The 19,855-nt window shown below is 35.6% G+C and overlaps 2 protein-coding genes across 3 annotated transcripts; one reads left to right on the forward strand and one right to left on the reverse strand.

Moving 5' to 3' along the window:
• Nucleotides 1-378: 378 nt before the first annotated feature.
• lhx6b (LIM homeobox 6b) lies at nucleotides 379-3,243 on the reverse strand. Its single transcript, XM_056746783.1, has 6 exons — nucleotides 3,222-3,243; nucleotides 2,944-3,065; nucleotides 1,812-2,032; nucleotides 1,579-1,673; nucleotides 1,298-1,393; nucleotides 379-1,095 (listed from the first exon to the last, which is right to left on the reverse strand). Exons 2-6 carry the CDS (start codon nucleotides 3,012-3,014, stop codon nucleotides 952-954), a joined length of 627 nt encoding a protein of 208 aa, XP_056602761.1. The 5' UTR covers nucleotides 3,015-3,065; nucleotides 3,222-3,243; the 3' UTR covers nucleotides 379-951.
• Nucleotides 3,244-6,636: 3,393 nt separating this feature from the next.
• ptgs1 (prostaglandin-endoperoxide synthase 1) lies at nucleotides 6,637-19,617 on the forward strand. 2 transcript variants are annotated; one of them, XM_056746990.1, is made up of 12 exons: nucleotides 6,637-6,965; nucleotides 7,051-7,140; nucleotides 8,567-8,683; nucleotides 9,143-9,283; nucleotides 12,241-12,384; nucleotides 12,549-12,730; nucleotides 13,352-13,435; nucleotides 14,552-14,798; nucleotides 15,121-15,407; nucleotides 15,854-16,001; nucleotides 16,790-16,996; nucleotides 19,393-19,617. In XM_056746990.1, the coding sequence occupies exons 1-12, from the start codon at nucleotides 6,959-6,961 to the stop codon at nucleotides 19,467-19,469; spliced, it is 1,731 nt and encodes a 576-aa protein (XP_056602968.1). In that variant the 5' UTR covers nucleotides 6,637-6,958; the 3' UTR covers nucleotides 19,470-19,617. The 2 variants fall into 2 exon arrangements, with proteins under 2 accessions (XP_056602968.1, XP_056602967.1); XM_056746989.1 differs by lacking the exon at nucleotides 19,393-19,617 and having other exon boundaries at nucleotides 16,790-18,299.
• Nucleotides 19,618-19,855: the final 238 nt, after the last annotated feature.

The following is a 19,855-nucleotide window of genomic DNA, read 5'->3' on the forward strand; positions in this document are numbered from 1 at the left end:
CAATGGCACCTTTTTAGTAAAAGAAAACGCTCGTAGCGTTGTGGATACAAATAGCAGCCGGCAATGTTCAAAGATAGCATTTGTGCAGGAAGGCAGACAGGCTTCATAGGCAGCGTAACAAAAGTCTATTTTAATTATAAACTGAGAGCATCTTTGCAATAACCAATCACATATTTGAAGCTAAAATACTATTTTCTCACTAGAAATGCAATCAGAAGTTATTGAAAGTGAAAATTAAACTTACATTTATACAAAATAATGTTCCAACGGGATTTCGGATGGCATTTTATTTTTTCGAGCTTGAGCCTTTTCGACTAATCACGTTCCTCGCATGTTGTTATGAAAACGACAGGTCTCTGTCATTGGTTAGATGTGAAAAAAGGGTGCTTGAAATAAGGCAGGTTTTTTCTGAAAATTTGAACTTTTTCCATTCCTATAAGACGCTCTGAGCCGCAGAAAAAGAAGCTGGCATTCAAAAAAGCACTCAGGACTATTTTTGAAAACACGGTTTACTCCATAGGATTATAATGTAAAACAAACGCTAGCAGCTTCAAAATAGAAGTCAAGTGTGAACACGGCCTTACTGATTTTAATTGAAAATGTAGGCTTAAATACAGATGTTTACTGTTTTTACAGAGCAGTTTGTGATTTTAAAATCTTTTGAGGACAGGTAACATTTCATCATATAATGCCTTATTTAAACGGTTGCTTTCATACTTAAATAAACACAAATAACAATTGATAAAATTACAATTACAAATTGGTTATCAAGGTTTTATGCCAGTTTAGATTTTCACACTTTTTGTGAACTGTGTACATTGTGTCACAATTTTCTTTTATAACAGTTACCACTTCAGTTACTTCAAATGACACACACAGAAAAACATACATCTTAGAGTAAAGGAACAGAGTTAAGAGAATGAAACATAGGGCAGTGTGGACACTTTTGTCTCAGTGAGTCTCGAGTCTACCTGAGGCCAAGAAGAGAAGGTTATCTGACAGTAGCGGCATTTCAGAAGTCTTGCTGCCCAGTGGAGAAATTATTTCATGAACTTCGTTCCTCTTCTGTCTGGCTCTACAGTTTTGGAACCAAACCTAAATTAGAATTAAATAACATAGAATATTAATGAGACCTTAATGGATAGAATAAAACGGCCTTATTGTATACAGAGTCTTTCAATCCATATTTCCAACTAAACTACTGTGTTAGCAGGGTAAAGGATCACACGAAAGCATCTGCCAAATATTTAAAATGTTATGTAAATTAATATCATAACTTAAGCCAGCTGTTATGTACCTGTACGACTCTTCTGCTCAGTCCAGTTACATCTGCCAGCCTCTGCAGGGTTTGTGCATCCGGGTTCTTGTCGTGGATAAACTGAGTCTGCATAACCTGCACATATCAGACACAATGTTTTCTGCAGATGCATGCACAAAAACTTTTAAATAATAATAATAATAATTATTGTTATTACCACTTCCATTATTTTTTTTGATATCTTACCATATATAAAGAAAAGGTCGATAAGCATTAAAATGATCTTTAATAAATAAAAATGACAATGACAAAGCACTTACCTGAAGCTGCTCTGAAGTGAAGGATGTACGAGGTCTTTTCGCTGTTTTTGGGATGCAGTCCATCGGTAAATTTCCCTTCAAATGTGCTACACCCCCTGTTATAAAGTAAATAGTTTATCACTTCAGATGTCATATGTAAAATATACTTATAAAAAGATTTTTTGTAAAAAGCTAGCTATTAGTAAAATCTGCTAACAATAACTGCAACCAAGATATGAGAGAAACAATTGTACCACTGTCTGACACACGACGTAGGTGATGCAGCATTAAATCGTAGTGAAGGCGACAGAGAACTTGGTTCTCCACCAAGCCAAACTCTTCGCCTGTAGACAGCTGCCTTTTACAGGACATACATGCGAAGCAGGCGAGATGGTATATATCCTTTCCTGCCCGCCGAACCCAGTCATTGGCACTGACCGTATGTCGACATCGAGCACATTTTATGGCAAAAGCACTGAAAAGAATATGTGGTACAACATACTGTACATCATGGCATATAACATCAGTGAAGTAAACTACAGCATGCAGAGATTATGGGTTGTATTTGAAAAGTAAGTATAGAAATACAATATTGTTCACAGAAAATAAAGCATACATTAACCACAGTTTTATCGGTTGTTATTTTTTTGTTTATATTTTTGTGTAACTACATTTTGTAGATATTCTCCTGGCTCTTTGCTCATGTGGTGGTGTGTAATTATTCCCCCTTTAAATTCTTCTAAAAAATAAGCTTCAGTTTAAACTCCAAACACAACTACCATGAATACTAAATTTGTGATAGTCTTTGAAGAAATATTTCATCTTCAAAATGAAATCTCAACATTTCCTCACCCTGTTTTAAACCTGTTCGATATTCTTCCTTCTGCAAAACACAAAAAAGATATTTTGAAAAGTGTTGGTATGGCTTTTTGGATACCAACATTTATCAAAACATCTTTTGTGCTCTGCAGGATAAAGTCATACAGATTTGAAATGAAAAGAGAACTTATAAATATTGACAAAATTCGCATATTGAAGGTTAAATTAATAATATGTTTAAATAAAATGTAAATGCTTCAATCTTCCAAAGCTCCATCCTAAATTTTGGATAATTTCTAGGAGCTAAATACATTAGCTTAAAGCAAGAACAGGCTACTTGGCTCCAATATCAAGCAATAGCCTGCTTCATTGCAAAGTTTGTAAAAATGTTTACTTTTCATGCATTTTTTACTGAAGTATCTTAATAAATGCAGAACACCCGTGTTAAACTACACATCAGACTGCCAGCCAGCTCAACAGTCCTATTATGAAAGTTAATTTATCTGAAATGGCGAAGACTTTTATATTTCTAAATCTAAACTGACGTATGAATATAGCGTCGTATACCTTTTATAATCCGTTTTACAGAAAATCTCTTTATTTCTGATAAAGCAGCTGTTGTGGTGACCCAAAGACATCGCGCACACCGAACACTTCAAACACTTTAAATGCCAAGTTAATCCATGCACCTGAGTGAAGAAACATATTAAGTTTAAATTACTGTTAATACCATATTTTATTGTTGACATGTATCCATTATTATCGCAATATTGCTTGTAACATATCATTTTTATCATCATTTTTCATTTTAAATGTGGCTATATTTCACTCGCCCATATACGCACCTTCAGCAGTTGACGGTCCAGAATTTCCCGCGCACAGCGCGCGCACGTGAATAACCGTAATGACATCGTTGATCTCCTCAGCGACACGTGTTCCTTCAAACCCCAAAGCCCGTTCAAAGCTGACTTTGGAAAATGCACATATTTTTAAATATTTAATAACTAAATTTCAATAGCTTTTGACTAGTTTACGTTTAGTTAATTGTTTTGTAACTAAAAATTAAATTCAACAACCAACCATTTCTGTGCGTAACGGTGCGCGGTGCAAAGAATCTGATGTCAAAATTTACGCCGCCATTTCAGACAGGTCCTGAGTGTGCCACACTTATATCAAACCAGGCCCAATTATAAAGGAATGATCGATTAGCTCATGATATTAACATCGGAGACCTTCAGAATGATTACTATGTGCCATACAGTAAGATAATAGTCCATATAATTGGGATGATTTGGGATTGGAGATGAAGTGCAAATTTTAACTGTCAATCAAAGGCGATCTAAGGCCATAATTCAAGGACATATGTGGGAAATTCAATATTGGCAGGATTTTCAGAGTAATCTTTTGGCATTGCCAGCATTAGACATGCCGAACAAAAAAGGTTTTCTCACAACGCTTTCTTTAAGGCTACGCCTTTAACCACATCACTGTATTTCATAAATACTTGGTTAAAATACATAATACTTAGCAATGGTCAACAAAATGTCTGTTTTAAGAAAGCCAGATTTTTTGTGTGTGGTCCTGGTCAACCATACTTTGTCCATATACAAAGGTTTTCTGTGAGTTAAAGGGCTAGTTTGATATAGTGTGCAATGGAGGGATTTATCCACTAGGTGGGGCGCTGACAAACACTCAGGATTTTAGTTAGTAAACTCCTGGGAAATTAAACAGCAAGGATTTGTAGGCTGCTGTTTATTATCCATCCAGTTTAAACAAAGACATTATTTTTGGTTTTCTTGTATTGAAACACAGTTTATAATTGTAAATCAAATCGACTTCATGATTTCTAATTCGGGAGTCTATATAAAAAAATCGCAGTTTATAAATATTTTCATTAACCTTTGCTCCCTACACTGGGTACCACTGATTGAACTAAAACCCAACCTTTGGGGTATTAACTTATTAACCAAATATGAACATTGCTGGGATAATTTACCACATCGGTTGGGCTTGTCTCTTTTTGACATAACCAAGGGTTGAAAAAACCCTGCATTTTTTAAAGTGTACAGCAAAATGATAGTAAGAAAATGTTTAAAAGTAGTTTCCTGTTGATAAGTTACTTACAAACAGATGCGTCTGTGTATGTTTATAGCAGGTCTGGAATGCTTTTTATAAACGCTTAGACTAGAATTCAAGAGCACTATGTTCAGGGTTCTGTTGTTAGCATCCTGCTCACACTTTCAATTTCTCAATAGAACTGCAGCCATGCTGTATGCCGTTGAAGGAATTAAGAATTGCATTTTGAGCATTTGAGTCTCTATTGAAGAAATATATAAGCTTTTTATGTATTACAAAAGCTAATATTTTTTGTTGTAAAGAAGCTCAAATTAAGACTATTTGCTGATGGTCATGTAGATATGTTCTGTGCGAGAGAGAGGTGTGGGTGTAGTTTACAAGAGGGTAATTTATGAGCTTCCACCCCGAGGTGCAGAAGGGTGTGACAGAGCAGACTGAGATTGTAAATAATAAAGATAGGGTGGAAAAGCATTCTACTTTATGGTCTTATCACCTTTGTGAACTGCTAGAGGCCATTATTTAACTGACCGTGACAATGTCAGGAATGATGACGTTTCTTTCAACATTCTGCAATTGGTCAGATAAACAAGCCTTTCAACATTTAAAACCTTAAAATGTTTAATATCTCTTTGGACTCTATGCAGACTGTTCACTTTAAAATTGTAATTAAAAAATCCAAAGAAATTTGCAAGGCAGAAGGGCCGGCCCAGCCTCTGTTGGTGCCCTGGGCAAGATTTACGATTGTTTCCCTCCTATACAAATTAATAAATAAAGATAATTTTAGAGAAAAATGTATTATTTTAATATAAATAAATAGTGATTAGCATGAATAGGAAGTAAATAAATAACAACTATAAATATTTGTAAAAAAATGTTTCTAACAACCTACTCATTGTTTGAAAATAATATTGCAAATAAACTGTATTTGAATATTACAGCTCATAAAACGAATATTTGATTATAAATAATTGTTATTATTTCGATAAGGGTTCATGAGAAGTCTTTTTTCTACAATTTGTCAACCTCTGTGCAAGTGGTGTTTTGGATTTTCTTAAATCAATGGTACATGCTTTAGTGCCAAACACTTTTCAGTTCACTTAGTTTAAAGCAGTCAAATACAGCACGCATCCTTGGTACCAGTAGAGTGATTCTTAAACAGCAATTGTGACTAAAAACTTGCACCGCTATATTGCAAATTTTTTTGTTTCCTACCCTTTCACATCTGATATGTTTTTTATTTTAACTCACTTTTGTATAAAAGTTTCGTATAAATGGTTTGTGTTTGCACACGTGGCTGACATCTGACCCTACCTGAACCTGCTCCGAGCGGGTTTCGAACTTCTAACCAGCGAAAAGTACAAAAAAGGAAACATGCACTCTATTCACGAGTCCAAACACTCTAATTTGGGGTACATATGCGAGTTACATACTAATAGAAGCAGACTCGCGGCGGGCGATGCTACTACGCCTATGCCCAGGGCCTAATTTGCAACCCCCGCAAGATTACGACTACCCCATTCCCCACTAACATTAGGTGTTAGGGTTGGTGTGAGGGAGGGGTTAGGATTTAGGGTTAGGTGTGGGGGAAGGGCCAGGATTAGCGAATCCCCATCAAAGTCTATGAGGGGAGTCATAATATGACGGGGGGTGCAAATTAGGCACAACACCGGTGTTGTGCCAAAAACACATTCCCCGGCAGATTATGCACCCCCTTCAATAACACACTGTCCGATTGGCTAATTCTAACCCCTCCCCACACCCAATCCTAACTAATTATGGACCCCCCATCCATAATCTGGCAGGGAGGGAGTTGCGATAAAAGGAACCAAAAATAAGATAAAGGCAAGAATCAGACTTCAAGAGAAAGACCAAGTTTCATAGACCATTTGTCACCATACTGACCTCCATCATTTATTTAAATTAAAGAAAAGTCTTTAAGGTATGTAGCCTATATAAACCATGTACATATTTATACCATCAACTTTTATTAGAAGCAAACAGCAACCTCTCAAGACGAATGAAATAAATAAAAAATAAGATTTTGTGAATGTAAGGGATACTCAATCATGTTGTTAAATGCCACTAGATTCGCTGTCAATCGTAGTTGGGTTTAAACTCACGGTGGCTTTGCACAAAAGTCTTTTTTCTCTGTTATTCACAATTTTTCCAGCAGGGGAGCATCTGTACTTCCACACACCGATATTTATCCAGCAGGGAAGGATCTGTACCTCCACACAGCGATTTTTATTGTTATAAAAGGGGTAGAGTTACGCGTTGTTTCCGCTCTCAAACTCCCCACGAGCGTCTGTTCTCATCAGTTCGTGGCTGAGCACGTCTGCACGAGCTTCTGCACGCAGCTCTGCGATGTGTACAGATTACAGAATACGAAATGGCATTATTATTTTGGATGCATTACCTTCTATAACAGCACTTTGGAGTTCCTTGCGCTTTTGATCGTTTTTGTATTTATTTTTATAGACTATATTTTGTTTCATGTGAAACTGCAATGAAAGGTAAGAAGTAAAACTTCTTATAAAGTTACGGTCCAGTCTTGTGATGTTTAATATAATTCATGTACATTATCTTTTTCCTTGGTAGTGTTTAGCTTTTTACTGAAGTGTTCGTTTACCCTGCTGCTGAGTATCTCGTTATGTCTTAGTGAGGAAAGTTCAGCTTCATCAAACATGGGTAAGTATCTCCATTAATCCATTATTCAAATAGAAAACGATAAGATTTACATTATTGTGTATATGTTGGTTGGCATACTGAATTCTGGTGTAATGGTCATTTGTTTTGTTTAGCCTGTTACATACAATTTTGGTGAAGGATTGCTGTGTAGATTACTAGAATATTTAGAAATGACTATATATGCTAAAGTGGTTTAAGTAAATGATATAGCTATTTATTAAAGCTTTAGCCAAAATGACTTTAATCCATCCATGTGTGTCTGAAGTCTGGCAAAGGTTTCTTTCCAAAAGTTCACAAAACAATTGATATGTATCAATTACTTAAAAATTGTCTAGGCTCACCACAAATTGATGCAATATCACATAATTCAGTGCGGTTTCTGGCATGTCCCTTTCTTTATGACCTCACATAGGTATGTGTGAGCTGCTCGCAACAAGTCTGGTCTTGGTTAGGGAGCTGCGTATGTTATCCTTGTCCTTTGTCTTCATCTGTTTACATATTTTAGTTTATTGAATGAATAAACTACATGGTGCATGCGGTTGCTTAATGGATTAAGAAATATACACTGTGGGGGCTTCTGTCTCCCTTCCTGCTTGTGGGAGAAGGCAACGGTTGTTATCTGCTGCACAATTTGTTAACAGCAACGGCATGTCATTCACAATTTCTTCTTTTTTGGGGTTGTGTCTGTCATATTGTTGTAAAAGGAAGCCGTGGGTCATGCCCCTGACTGACATATATAAAGATATGTGTGCTGGGATTATAAATTGGCTTTATCAGAGGAAGCATTGCTGTCTCTTATTTACTCTAACTCTGAATTATGTGTGGGAACGGATTTGGATGTAAAAGCGTTGTTTAACCACCCATGGACCTCTATATAATGGTGACGGATCATGTCCCTTTTCAATAAACTGAGAGGAACAGGTCTGAAAAAAACATTAATGATCATCATAATACCATTATAATCTACATATTGTATTCGGCCAACTGTGCATTTCATATAGCATTTAAAAACATCATTTTTTTGCAATGTATTTGTTTTTCTTAGTGCCTTACACCGTGTTTACATCGGACGCGACAGGCAAGCCGCATCCAGTGTGGACAAAATGTTAAATTATAATGAATTCTAATGCGTTGTCTAGTCACATCCGATGTAGACACGGTGTTAGAGCTTTAATGAAATGAAGGGGTGTTGAGATGCTCCTCACTTTAAATAAAATGATCTGGGAAAATATTACATTTAAATGCATCTTTGTGTGTATGGAGCTCTGTAGAGCATGACATTAAAGTTCAATTTTAAGTTTGATCCCCCAAAGGATGTCATTTAATGCACTGTCAAGTGCTTCGGCTAAAAGCCTCAAATGTCAATTATTCTGTTTCTAAATATGTGTAATTAAAAAAATAACTTGATTATTTTCATTTTCTGCAGTGAATCCTTGTTGCTATTATCCTTGTCAAAACCGGGGGGTTTGTGTTCGATATGGACTGGACAGATATGAGTGTGACTGCACCAGAACGGGCTACTATGGAGAAAATTGTACTATATGTACGTATCTAAAGTCTTTCATAAGTGAGCTTGTGTGTATCATTTCATTATTATTACATGGCTGTGCTGTGGGTAAATAATTTAATATTTATTATTAATTTAATTGTATTATCTTTTCATAATGCTATTCTAAAAAACTAATTTTTCTACAAACTTTTTATAAAAAAAGTTTATAAAAATAATGAAAAGTTTTATTATCAGCCATTCTATCTCAAACACACCCTTTCCTGTCTCTCTTAACATTTTGGCTGTTGCTACACAACTTAGCCGGTAGCTTACGAGATGAAAAGTGATCTTGTCTTATGAAAGATTAGTAGCTTTGTACTATGGACGCTCATTTCACATTAAACTAGATTCTACTTTCAAGCTACTGTATAAATACTTTTTTTAATAAATCATACTCATGCCTCCCGTATGTGGCACCTTACCTCTTTCACACATATTTTTTCTGTTCGGTAGCCGAGTTCTGGTCAAGAGTCTATCGCCTTCTAAAACCCAGTCCTAGTGTCGTCCACTACATCCTCACACACTTTCAATGGCTGTGGGCAATCATCAACAGGACGGTCCTGAGAGATTGGCTCATGCAGAAAGTGCTTACAGGTATGTTTTGATATAAACACAAGTTGAATGGTATCCTGTTGCTCAGATGCTGGATCATTTGCCTATGAATGTTAGGACATTAACTTTAATCTTCACTGACAGGAAGATTAAAGAAAGATTAAAGTTTATCCAAGGTTTAAACTAAAATTTGGTAAATGAGTTTTGAAGTTGTGCGTAATGTACAGTAATGAATAATGACCAAGCCCAGAGGAAAATCTCTTGGCTCAGAAATTTTCATTGCTCAGATCTCTTTCATAGCTCAGGAGACGTTTTGGAGCTGCCATTTTTGTTTCTTAAAAAAGAAACGAATGAGACAATTGTTAAAATGCATGATTGAGAGAATGAAAATTAAAATTGTAGAGGTAAAATAATCTGGATTTGGGTCAAATTGATGAGAAATGTTTGATATTGAGATCAATAATATTGACTTTTGATTATTATTGGTCATTGATTTTTTTAACAGATCATTATAATATTAATTCCTTTAGTTTGGGGCTGAAGAGCAGCATAAAATAAAACAGTTTTTCATTTTTATACAGCCATACGGACAAAGTCAAATGATCCATAAAATATAAAATAATGCTTAAATAGTTCAGTTGATGGGGCCAGCAAAGCTAAGGTCAAGGGTTCAATTACAAGTAAACAGTACTGATTAGAAAAAATGAATACCTTGAATGTTCTGTAAGTCACTTTGGATAAATCATATGCCAAATGTTATGTACGTAAACAAACAAATACCTTAATGTCTTACTAAACACCCTTAAACTGTATTGGATAAAATGGCAAATGCCCAGAGTAATTTTAAGACTCATTAATCTTTAAAAGCAGCTTCTATTTGGGAGAATAAACTACTCACAAAGCACACCGACATGTTGAAGTCATTTGGCTGAGCGTTTGTTTCTAGACTATTGAAGAGGTGGGTGGGGGGCCTTTCTAACTGAACGTAAATCCTCTTCAGTGGACTTTGCATGTTCACTGTCAAAAACAGACCACACACGTGTATTGTGGACAGAAGTTCGATTTGTTTTTTTTAGCATAAATGCTTAAAGATTGTTTATTAATTCAATGTAATAGCTAACTTACTGTGTTGTATCTCAGCTAGGTTTTATGGCTCTTAATGGATTTTGCTTACTTGTGTTCACGTTATGGGAGTGTTTGTCGGCATCCTTTTCTTATTTTTTCAGTCACCGCTCCGTTTTGAGTGGCCCATTTTTGAATTGCCGCCTTTTTATCACTTCCTCTCATTGTGTTCTTGGTAAAATGCTTTTTCATAGACGTAAAAAAATATGTGTGGTGGTGAGATAGGCCGGGGTCAGCAAAGGCCGGGCCAATCTCCTGAAATAATTAGTGTGTTTAAGTGCACTACCATTCCAGTAACTCCGGCGCTTGTTGCCATGGAAACATTCATTCACCCTGCCAGAGGCCCCAAATTCCTCACCTCCTTCGTGCAGCATGCGGGCCAAAAGATTGAGCCAAAGAACTGAATATTGAGGAATATTGTTACCATTGAGATATTGTTACCTGTACTACAGACACCCAGGATTTCTAAAACCTGTCGCGCAAAATTATTTTTCTATGTAACTTGAAATTCAATAACCATACGTATACAGAAAAAAATGCAAAAGACTCATTCACACCAAGAACAGTATTATACAATAAAGATATCGCTTTTGATATCATTACAAATTGAATAGAATAACCGAGTCTAGACTACATACAGTATATAATGTTATTGTTAGGATCATGTTAAGAGTATCTTTTTCTAGGTGATGAACGATAACACAGTTACATTAACATTTACATTTGGTCATTTAGCAGATGCTTTTATCCAAAACGCCCAATAAAGTAGGGGAAACAATAGAGGCAATTTGTGCAACAAAAGAACAACAATGCATAGGTTTAGTAAAAATGGTCTCAGTTAGCCTACCTCAGTATACAAAGCTAAGAAAATATATACAGTATATATGTACAGTATATGAAGATTGGTTCCAAAATGAGATAAACATTTTCAAAAATCATGTTTTTTATTATGTTTCATGTTTTTTGTGTGTTTTATTGTGTTAAATAGCTGTATTTTTTTAGTTATTACGGCATAAATCAAAACAAACCAACTGCAGTTTGATTGATATGAATTAGAATGCACAATAAAAAACATGATCTTTTAATGAATTTTAAAAACGAAGTTATCTCATTTTGAAACCAAACTCTTTATATACGTATATACTGTATATATTATTATTTTTTGGGGGGAAGAAGTAGAAAACTATACTAATGGGTCCGATGTTGACAAATGTTTTTTTAGCCAAGTCGTGGAACACATCCAGAGAAAGTGCGTGAGATTGACGGCACCAAAAGACCTTATTCGTTTGCAGAGCGCAGGGATCGGGCGGATACATAAGTCTGAAATAACATGATAGCCAATTAGAAGCATCTGCAATATAAAAATCCAGTAAAAAAATATCGGCATCCGGGTATTTCAGTAGAACACCGTAAAATAACATTTCTTCAAGTATAATTACATTTTTGTCTAGACATTTCTCTCTGACAGTTCTGATCTGACGTTTTGTGTAAAAACCTTTTTTTTTTTTACAGTGTAACCTTAAAGACTTGCCCACTAAAAGTTTAACAGCGTCATACATTTTTTAAGTTAAATCAAATTAGCCTTGTGAGTCAATTAAACTTCAATGTTGTATTTTACAACTTGATTAATTCAATCAATATAATTTAGTTCAATTGGCTCATAAAGCTAATTTAATTTGACTTTAAAGTTTAAGGCAGCTGAAATTGGTAAAAAAAAAAAGACAGTGTACTTGTACCTTCTCAGTTATCATCTTGGTATGAATGAGCCTTCATTCTTTAAAATGTGAGAAAATTGAAAAAACTGAAACATAAACTGAAACGTTATTTTTAAGGGTAACTGATATGATTCATTTTTCTAACATTTTCTCCCATCACAGTTAGATCCAATTTAATCCCAAGTCCTCCAACATACAACTCCAGATATGACTACCTGAACTGGGAAGCATATTCCAACCTTACCTTTTACACTAGAATTCTGCCTCCTGTCCCTGAGAACTGCCCCACACCAATGGGAACCAAAGGTAAGACTTATTCTTAGTGATAAGAGTTCATCTCTTTTATCCAAAGGAGACATGTTTAATGAATTTTTTTATTGAACCCCATATTAAAACGCTTCAAGCAAAGCAGTAGGAAGTCAGAGGAAATAACTTTTGATCCATAAAATCTTTCCGTGTCTCTCTGACAGGAAAAATGGAGCTTCCAGAACCCAGGCTGCTGGTAGAAAGGTTCATGTTGAGACGGAATTTCAGGCCAGACCCACAGGGATCAAACCTAATGTTTGCCTTCTTCGCTCAGCACTTCACGCACCAGTTTTTTAGAACTCACAACCGCGTGGGTCTCGGTTTCACCAAAGCACTAAGTCACGGGGTGAGTCTTGTTATCTTCGCTTCAACCCCAGCAACTCAAATATCTGACAGAACTACATGCATGTATAAGAAAAAGGATTTTGATAAGTCTTGAAAGAGGTGATAAGGTGTTTCTCTTAGCCTGTGAGTTTATCAGACTTTAACAGACTTTATTACGTATTGAGGAAGCACCACCATTTTATTTTTTTCTATTGTTGCATAATATTAAAAGAACTGAAAGGGAGTTTAAAAAACCCTTCCAACCCCTATAGGGCTGTATTGTTTATTCCAAAATATAGCTATGTGAAGACTTGATCAATTTTCAATTGGTAGCAGAAGTTTCTTGAACTCTCAAAGTGTCATGAAACGCCCATGTTTTAGCATTTGTTTTTCACACTTATGATACTAAAATTGTTCAATGCTGTGATGAAATGGGTGGGTAGAGTGTGGAAAGAGGGTGCATAAAAAGCACTTTTTTAAAGTGATGTGCGAAAAAATGTGAGTTGTTGAGTTTCATGACACTTTAATGGTTATAGTTCTTTTTACAAATCCACTGTGTTGTTTACAAACATACTATACCTCAATACTTTTCAGCCTAATCCAATGCTCTGTATTTATAAACTCATTTCACGTTGAAAACTAGGTGGATGGTGGACACGTTTATGGAGACACGCTTGATCGGCAGCTAGACCTCAGACTTCACAAAGACGGGAAACTCAAGTACCAGGTACCGTTCAGCAGTTAAATGTCAGGCATGTAGTGGAATTGGCGGGCTGTGCTAGGCCGAGCATGTCTCGAAGTCAAAGTGATCCGTCATGCTGCTTTTTAGCATCTTTCTCAAAAGGGCTACTCAAATTACTTTCAATTCCTATTAGATGTACTATAGTCCTCACTTTTGCAGATGTTCAGATGTTCAAATGCATTGTTCTGCTTTATTTCATGAATGAGAGCGTTCATGTAAAAAGCGTTCATGTACATTTCCAATGACCTCATTTTACAACTATGAACAGTCCCTTCTGACTGTTGAGAAACTCTGAATATGAATACTGTGTGTATAACATTATATAATTACCACCGGATTGTGGGTGTCAGTGTTGCTTCAACATGTGGTTTTTGGAAGGTGATGTCATACATTGTCACGCATTGTTTAGTCTTTCAACACAATCACTAAGTCACTGTGGAAATGTTGCTGTCTGTTTTAGGGCAGTTTTTGTGTTTTACATTTGCGTTTTACTTCTATGAATATTAATAAATATTTGCAATTTAACTAAATGGTTAAACTTGTAGTAGGCCTATACATACTACTTGGGACTAAATTGACAATTTTTTTGTGTATAAACGTATGCTTCTTGTATACTGAACTACACATACAGTTACACTATTTATTTGTACTGCATCTATTCTACATATGAAATGATATGTACTGTATACTTGTGCAATACATATTTAAGTTAATGAAAGTAGCACTTCGAAGTAACTCTCAGTGAATTAACATCATACTTACAGTATAGGCCCGGTTTTACAGACAAGGCTTGAGGCTAGTCCAAGACTAAAATTAATGTGTGTCCTGTCTTAACTGAAAATAACTTGCCCAGAAATATCTTAAAATATATCAGTGTAACAAATAAGTGCACAATACTGTATGCATTGTAACTTCTTAGATCCGATTTAAGAGGCGTTCCCGATGCACTGCGTGGTTACTGCTTGATTTTCAATCCAATTTTTTATCAAAAGTTTTTATGACTTTCCAAATAATAAACTGGCCGTATAAAGCAATAAAAAGTAATATAACACCCCCTCCTATGGCTTTTTTTGCTTTTTTTCCTGTTTGGCTCGACTATAGGTGGTAAACGGTGAGATGTATCCCCCCAAAGTGGAAGACGCGCAGGTGAAAATGAGCTACCCGCCCTCCGTTCCTCTGGACCAGCAGATGGCTATAGGACAGGAAGTGTTTGGACTGCTGCCCGGTCTCAGCATGTACGCCACCTTGTGGCTGCGCGAGCACAACCGCGTGTGTGACATCCTGAAGAAAGAACATCCCAGCTGGGGAGATGAGCAGCTCTTTCAGACAGCCAGACTTATTATTATAGGTGAATCTCTCATTTTTGAGAAATGTCTCAATGGTTTCCTGTTCATACAATGGAAGTCAAAGGGGTCAATGCTGGTACCAACATTTTTTCAAAATATGGTCCGTGTTCTACGTGAGAATGAAAGTCAAACAGGTTTGAAATGACTCGAGGGTGTGTAAAGGATGAAAGTGAGGAATGAGGAATTTTACCCACCCTGTTGTTCCAAACCCCTATGGCTTTCTGTCTTATATGGCTCACCAGTAAATATGGACTGGGACTTTTTTCAGAGGTAGTAAAATGATTATTACCAGGTATTAAAGATTGTGATCTTCTTTAACTCCAGGTGAGACCATTCGTATTGTGATCGAGGATTACGTCCAGCACCTGAGCGGTTACCTACTAAAGCTGAAGTTCGACCCCTCGCTGCTCTTCACCTCTCAGTTTCAGTATCAAAACCGCATCGCCGTGGAGTTCAACCAGCTGTATCACTGGCACCCACTCATGCCCGACAGCTTCCTCATCGACGGAGATGATATACAATACTCTCACTTCCTATTCAACACCTCTATCCTCACTCACTATGGGGTGGAGAAGCTAGTCAAGGCCTTCTCAACCCAACCCGCAGGACAGGTAATGACCTTGTGACGGACTTGTAAAAGAACTAAATGACTTTAGCATCTGTTCGGAAAACTCTGAACAGTTTTGTAATGAGGTTGCATCCAGATTGTTTCCGTAAGGAGGTTAAAACGTCTTTGGGGTAAAAGGCCATCCTGAATTCTGCAGATATATTCCCATAGGCGTTACAGAAATGTTTTTAGATAGAGTGTGGCCCTTTTTAAGCTATATATAAACTTAAATTACATGCGTAGTGTGAACAATGTTAAAATGGGTAAACAAACATGCTGAAATACATGTCTTGAATAACATGAGGGTGAATGAAGACACAATTTTATTTTTAGGGGAACTATTCCTAAATTCATCCTCTGCCTAGACATCCTATATTCCATTCGTTTCTGTGGTTACTCTGACTCAATTGGTTATGTTAATAGATTACAAATATGTTTGTTTTGGAACAGATCGGAGGTGGTCAGAATATTAATAAAGTGATATTGAATGTAGCAGAAGGTGTTATCAAAGAATCAAGAGAACTTCGGCTTCAACCCTTCAACGAATATCGCAAGAGATTTAATCTGAGACCGTACACGTCCTTCTCAGATTTTACAGGTATCATCTTATATAAAAAAATTATATTTTTTATTAAAATCTAATGAAATCTTATCAAATATCTGAATTTTTTAAGCATTTTTATTTATTTGATTTTATTTAAAAACGGTGTTAAAACTTGTAACATTTTAATTAATTTATTATTTATGGCATAACATGAAACATTTTTGCATTACTTATTTTTACATAATTTTATTTCATTTATAACCAGGGCTGTCAAACGATTAATTGCATCAAGAATAAAAGTTTGTGTTTACATATTATATGTCTGTGTGCTGTGCATATATCACTTTTTTTTTATAAACACATACACATACTTGTACATACTATATAGGAAATATTATAATATATGTATTTACCAGTAATTTTAATTATATATAAACGTTTATTCATTTTTATATTTGAAGTTTTCTTCAATATATGCATGTGGATGTTTATAAATACTAAATAAATATGCACAGTACACAGACATACTGTATATGATGTAAACACAAATTTCACAGCCCTATGTATAACATAACATTTTTATTTAATTTATATTATAGCATTTATTTAAACAGTTTTAAACTTTAATAACTACATAACAATAACTATAATATAGCAAAAACATTTTATGAATCTTTTTATTTTACACTCCTCAAAGTTGTTTAGCTATTTACAGTATTAGTTACCTTCGTAGACAAAGTCGTAGACAAAATGTCATCCTCATAAATCACCAGTTAACACACATCATGTGTATTGATGGTTACATTGCAGGTGTGTATTATTGATGTTTGATGTTTTTACAGGTGAGGAGGAGGTAGCCAAGGAACTTGAAGAGCTTTATGGTGACATCGATGCCCTGGAGTTCTACCCCGGTCTCATGCTGGAGAAGACACGACCGGGTGTGATATTTGGCGAAAGCATGGTGGAAATGGGAGCCCCGTTTTCCCTTAAAGGTCTATTGGGAAATCCCATATGCTCTCCTGACTACTGGAAACCCAGTACGTTTGGGGGTAAGACAGGTTTTGATATAGTGAACTCTGCCTCTTTGAAGAGACTGGTTTGCCTGAATACGAAATGGTGTCCGTATGTCTCGTTCCACATTCCTCCAACAGATTATGAGAAGCAGAGATCTCAAGGTGAACTTTAGCTCAATGTGCCTCAAGCGAAGTAACTGTTAAAATTCTTATAGATCATAGATTGTAGGTATGGAATCTGCAGTTTTCATACACTGACTTTGGGAGATCATAGCCCATTGGAAAACATTATGCTTTCTCACGTTCATAGAAATGCACTTCAACTTTTCTATTTCATATATATATTAATTCACATTTTACTTGTCTGAACACAGATGCATCATTTTAGTACAATAACCGAACAGAACGAATAGTCTTGTAAATCAGACATAAATAAGCAGTGAGGCAGTATATTTTTTAAATTCACACATCTATTTTCTTGTTGATCTGTATTCTTTACAGCCTTACTTGTGTTGCCAAATGCAACACGTTCAGCTTTAATACACACAATCTTATGATATTCCGTCCATTTCACCAATTTAATTATCTTTTTATATGGGTTTTTAAAGCACAGTTGAAATAAACAATGAACTTTTGAGACATGATCAACCAGTATCTTTATCGTCAGTATTTTTTTTTGGTGGTATGAATAAGCAAGACCTTGAATGTCTTTAAATTAAAACATTTGAAGAGTTTGTTTCCAAAGTGAGAACTTCAAAAATCATGTTTTTTATTATGTTATGTTTTTATTGTGTTTTATTGTGTTAGTTAGCTGTACTTTTTTAATCATTATGGTTTCAATCAAAACAAGCCAACTGCAGTTAGATTGAATTTGGGATGCACAATGAAAAAACATGATTTTTGTAGAAAAAAAAATCTATCTCACTTTAGAACCAAACTCTTCATATACTGACAGCATTTCTTTCAGATTGTCTGCTCAATATTACAGCATAGATGGTTTAAAAAACATCATCCAATGTATGAAGTGTTACATTTTACAGCTTATGGGATCTTTAAGTGAAATATTGCTGATGACGTTGTTATTAAAATTGTGACATAGTGTATGAAATGTTTGAATGAAAAGTTTAGAAGGATTACTGCGCCATCTGTTGTTTTACATATTGTAATAAAATAAACATTTTGTGGACATTAAAACATTTTAAATAGATCAAACTGATATTTTTTTGCTTTCTGAAAGATGTATGCTTGGTGTTTGTTTGGTTATAACAGAATCCAAACGGTTTTAAATAAATGAGGCATTTCCGTAATATGAACTCGCGAGTGAGAGAAAGAGCCAACAAGAGACTACAGTTATTGTATTAATTGGTTATATTTACTTCTTTGTGAAAGACAGCCGAGTGGATTACAGAACAGAACAGCACATAAATAAATAAATAGAGAATAATTTCTTCAAATTTTCTTAACCTTTGGCACATGCAGAAGTAACAGTCGAGTTGTTGTGCACAATAGAATCATTTTACATTTCATTGCATTTACAACATTTTTTTACATACTGTAATATCTTGGCTGATTTTCTAAAAAAATTATCTGGTTTTAAAAATAGCTAAATCTAATGTTTAGAAATACACATACAGTATATGAACTATTATACATTCCTTGGCATTAGCAGAAAGATGATAGTGTCTATTAAACTGCCTTTTAAAAAATTTAATGGCTTTTTAGAAAACATGTAATGTTTCAAGCACGTTACACGTTATATAAAAAAATCGTAATTATTGAAATATTTTTGGAGCTCTGGTATGCCCGACTTTTCATACATTTTTCAGATATGATTTGTTTTGGTTTAGCACCCTTTTCAAGCTGAAGGTGCATACTTTTGTTGTATTTTTGTCAATGAACCTGAAAAATATTAATCAATATCATCAGGAGTGTAGCTAAAATGTTAAAACTGGGGGCGTGGGCACAAAAGAAAACTTGCTCATGAATATTAATCAAATGATGTATCCACTGTCTTATTACAATATGAGCATCTTGTGTTCCACTGAAGATGAATAAAAAAGAATTAAATCATAAATATAATCTCTTCATAACCTTAATTATTTTTCTTACACATCACTTAGATTAAATGGAGAGCAAATGTAAACTTTTGCTGAAGTCTCCTGCATATCTCATCTAAGAATTTTTCCCCACAAATATCTCCATTAGAGTTTTAGAAGAAACCTAAAAAATGTCACAAACTGAGCTCCAAATTATTCAAAGATTTTAAAATAAACATTTTAAAAATTCCATTGTTTGATGATCTGAATATTCTAATAAAAAAGAAGAGCAAAAGAGCACCAACCCTAAAATAACTGAACGTAGCCCTGTGACAAGAGCCATTAAAAAACAAGCTTTCTCACTGCTTTGTTTTGTCTATTTACTGTGGCTGGTAGATGGTGCGGTTAATTCATGCTCCAGTCTGGTGTTGATCTGCTGGCCGGGGGCTCCGAAGACAGAACTCGAAGTATGAGTGGCTGCCGAGGGGGATGATGGGTAAAAGTGAACATCAACTGCGACGGACGTCATGCCCATGGACACGCAGTGAGACAGCAGGAGGGGAGAGAGCCCGTGGGAGATGTTAATGCTGTGACGCACGGGAGTCGAGCAGGGCTCGCTTGTCTGGAGGGTCAGAGAGGAGCGCAGGCCCTCCTCATGGGCGGGTGGGGGATTGGGTGGAAGAGGCGAGGGGGCGTCCTGACCGGCTTCAAACTCACTGCTTCTCCAGTCATCCATGGACTGCAGCTGAATGTCAGAATGCGGTAAGGGAGTGGCCTTCCCTTCCTCAAATATAGTCTCCAACTGATTTAATACACAGGTTAAACAGAAAATGTGTTATTTGATGCGATCTGACTATAG

This window comes from Triplophysa dalaica, chromosome 4 (assembly GCF_015846415.1).
Source record: "Triplophysa dalaica isolate WHDGS20190420 chromosome 4, ASM1584641v1, whole genome shotgun sequence".
Classification (NCBI taxonomy): domain Eukaryota; kingdom Metazoa; phylum Chordata; class Actinopteri; order Cypriniformes; family Nemacheilidae; genus Triplophysa; species Triplophysa dalaica.